This window comes from Emydura macquarii, unplaced genomic scaffold, assembly GCF_026122565.2.
Source record: "Emydura macquarii macquarii isolate MOO-44397 ecotype Brisbane River unplaced genomic scaffold, CSIRO-AGI_Emac_v2 contig_1247, whole genome shotgun sequence".
Lineage (NCBI taxonomy): Eukaryota > Metazoa > Chordata > Testudines > Chelidae > Emydura > Emydura macquarii.
In genome coordinates, this window is record NW_027131384.1 from 99534 (window position 1) to 101307 (window position 1774).

General features: G+C 46.1%; 1 protein-coding gene across 1 annotated transcript; it reads left to right on the top strand.

Moving 5' to 3' along the window:
• The first annotated feature begins 251 nt into the window (after positions 1 to 251).
• On the top strand, positions 252 to 1190 carry LOC137152962 (olfactory receptor 11H2-like). Its single transcript, XM_067547894.1, has one exon. The coding sequence runs from the start codon at positions 252 to 254 to the stop codon at positions 1188 to 1190; it is 939 nt and encodes a 312-aa protein (XP_067403995.1).
• Positions 1191 to 1774: the final 584 nt, after the last annotated feature.

A 1774-nucleotide genomic window follows, 5' to 3' on the forward strand; every position in this document is an offset into this window, starting at 1 on the left:
TTGTAATTAATTTTGTGATTGTAGTTAATTTATTTTGTGTTAATTGCTTGTTTTAACGGTGATTAATTGTCAGCACTAATCTATACAAAGATTGAAACCAGAATGTCATCTCTCCCTCTTTTTATCTCTCTTTCTTTCTCTCTCTCTTTTCCTAAATTTCCTATAATTTATGGCTGGTATAGCATTTGAGTAATTGCATCTCTAACATCTGTCATTCTATGGTTCTCTCAGGTTTCAAGAATAATGGAGACATGGAACAGGACAACCAGACAGTGGTGAGAGAATTCATGTTACTAGGATTCAGCAGTAGTCAATGGGTCGTGAAGATGTCCCTATTCCTGGTCTTTCTAACCATCTACACCATCTCCCTGGCTGGGAACTGCCTCATTGTGGCACTGACACTGTTTGATCCTCGCCTTCACACGCCCATGTACTTTTTCCTCAGCAACTTGTCCTTCCTGGAGGTCTTCTACACTTCGGTCACTGTCCCAAAGATGCTTGCCAACTTCCTGTCCAGAAGACCGAGCATCACCGTGGGTGGCTGCATTGCTCAATACTACTTCTTCTTCTCTCTAGGGGCCACTGAATGCTTCCTTTTGGCCGCCATGGCCTATGATCGATATTTGGTCATATGTAATCCATTGCAATACAGAAGTCTCATGAGTCACCTGCTCTATCTCAACCTGGCCATTGCCTGTTGGGTCTGTGGCTTCCTCTCCCCCTTGCTACCCACCCTCATGATTTCCAAACTCCCCTTCTGTGGCCCTAACAGGATAGATCATTTCTTCTGTGATGCAGACCCGCTCTTCCGACTCTCCTGCGCCGACACCTATGTCCAGCAAATGGCCGGATACACGCTCATCTCTGTTGTCATCCTGTGCTCCTTCACCTTCACCATAGCTTCTTATGTGCACATTGCAGGTGCTCTTCTCAAGATGTCTTCAGGCAAGGAGTGGACGAAACCCTTCTCCACCTGTGCATCCCACATTGCTGTGGTTTCCATCTATTATGGGACCATTATCTTCATGTATGTCCGGCTGGGGGTCAATAAGTCCTTCAACCTAGGCAAAGTAGTGTCCGTGTTTTACACAGTGGTCACCCCCCTGATAAATCCTATGATTAATAGTCTCAGGAACAGGGAGATGAAAAAGGCTCTGAGAAAAGCCCTGATTGTCGTTGTACAGCACTAGGGGGTGCTGTGCTTCTGGGAATGGGGCCGGTGGCTCAGTAGAATGCCCTTCCCTCTATGAATCAGATTTGACTCAAATGCCCCAGCACAGGATTTGGGGGTGTTGTACTGCAGTGAGTGGTAGAGATGGCACCGTAGGAGGTATCCTTCCCTTGGAATAAGTAACGATCCAAACAGCCGGCAAGGAGGTGCCAGTTTTTCCTGCCTCCCATTGTGCATTAAAGTTCTCGATGTATTTTTTTTTTTTCAGGATTTGAAGCTTTGCTCGAGGCACCCTGTATCTGCAATGACATTCTGCATACCTTAAATTCCACAGAGAGTTTCAGTAGCAGAACGTTTGTCATGGTTTCACCATTGACTCTTCTCTGGTCTCTCCAGGTTACAGGCCTCTTGCCTTCACCTGTCCTGCAGTGGGATCCTGTGGTTCTCCCACTCTCAACCTGTATGCCCAGAATACAGAAACCTATATCTCAACTATGATAATGCAGCAGGCCACAATGAGCATGGTGCCTGTGAACACACTGACCCAAGCCAACTTTTCCAGAACAAAGTATGGTTGAAGATCTGCTCCAGTTCAATAGGAAT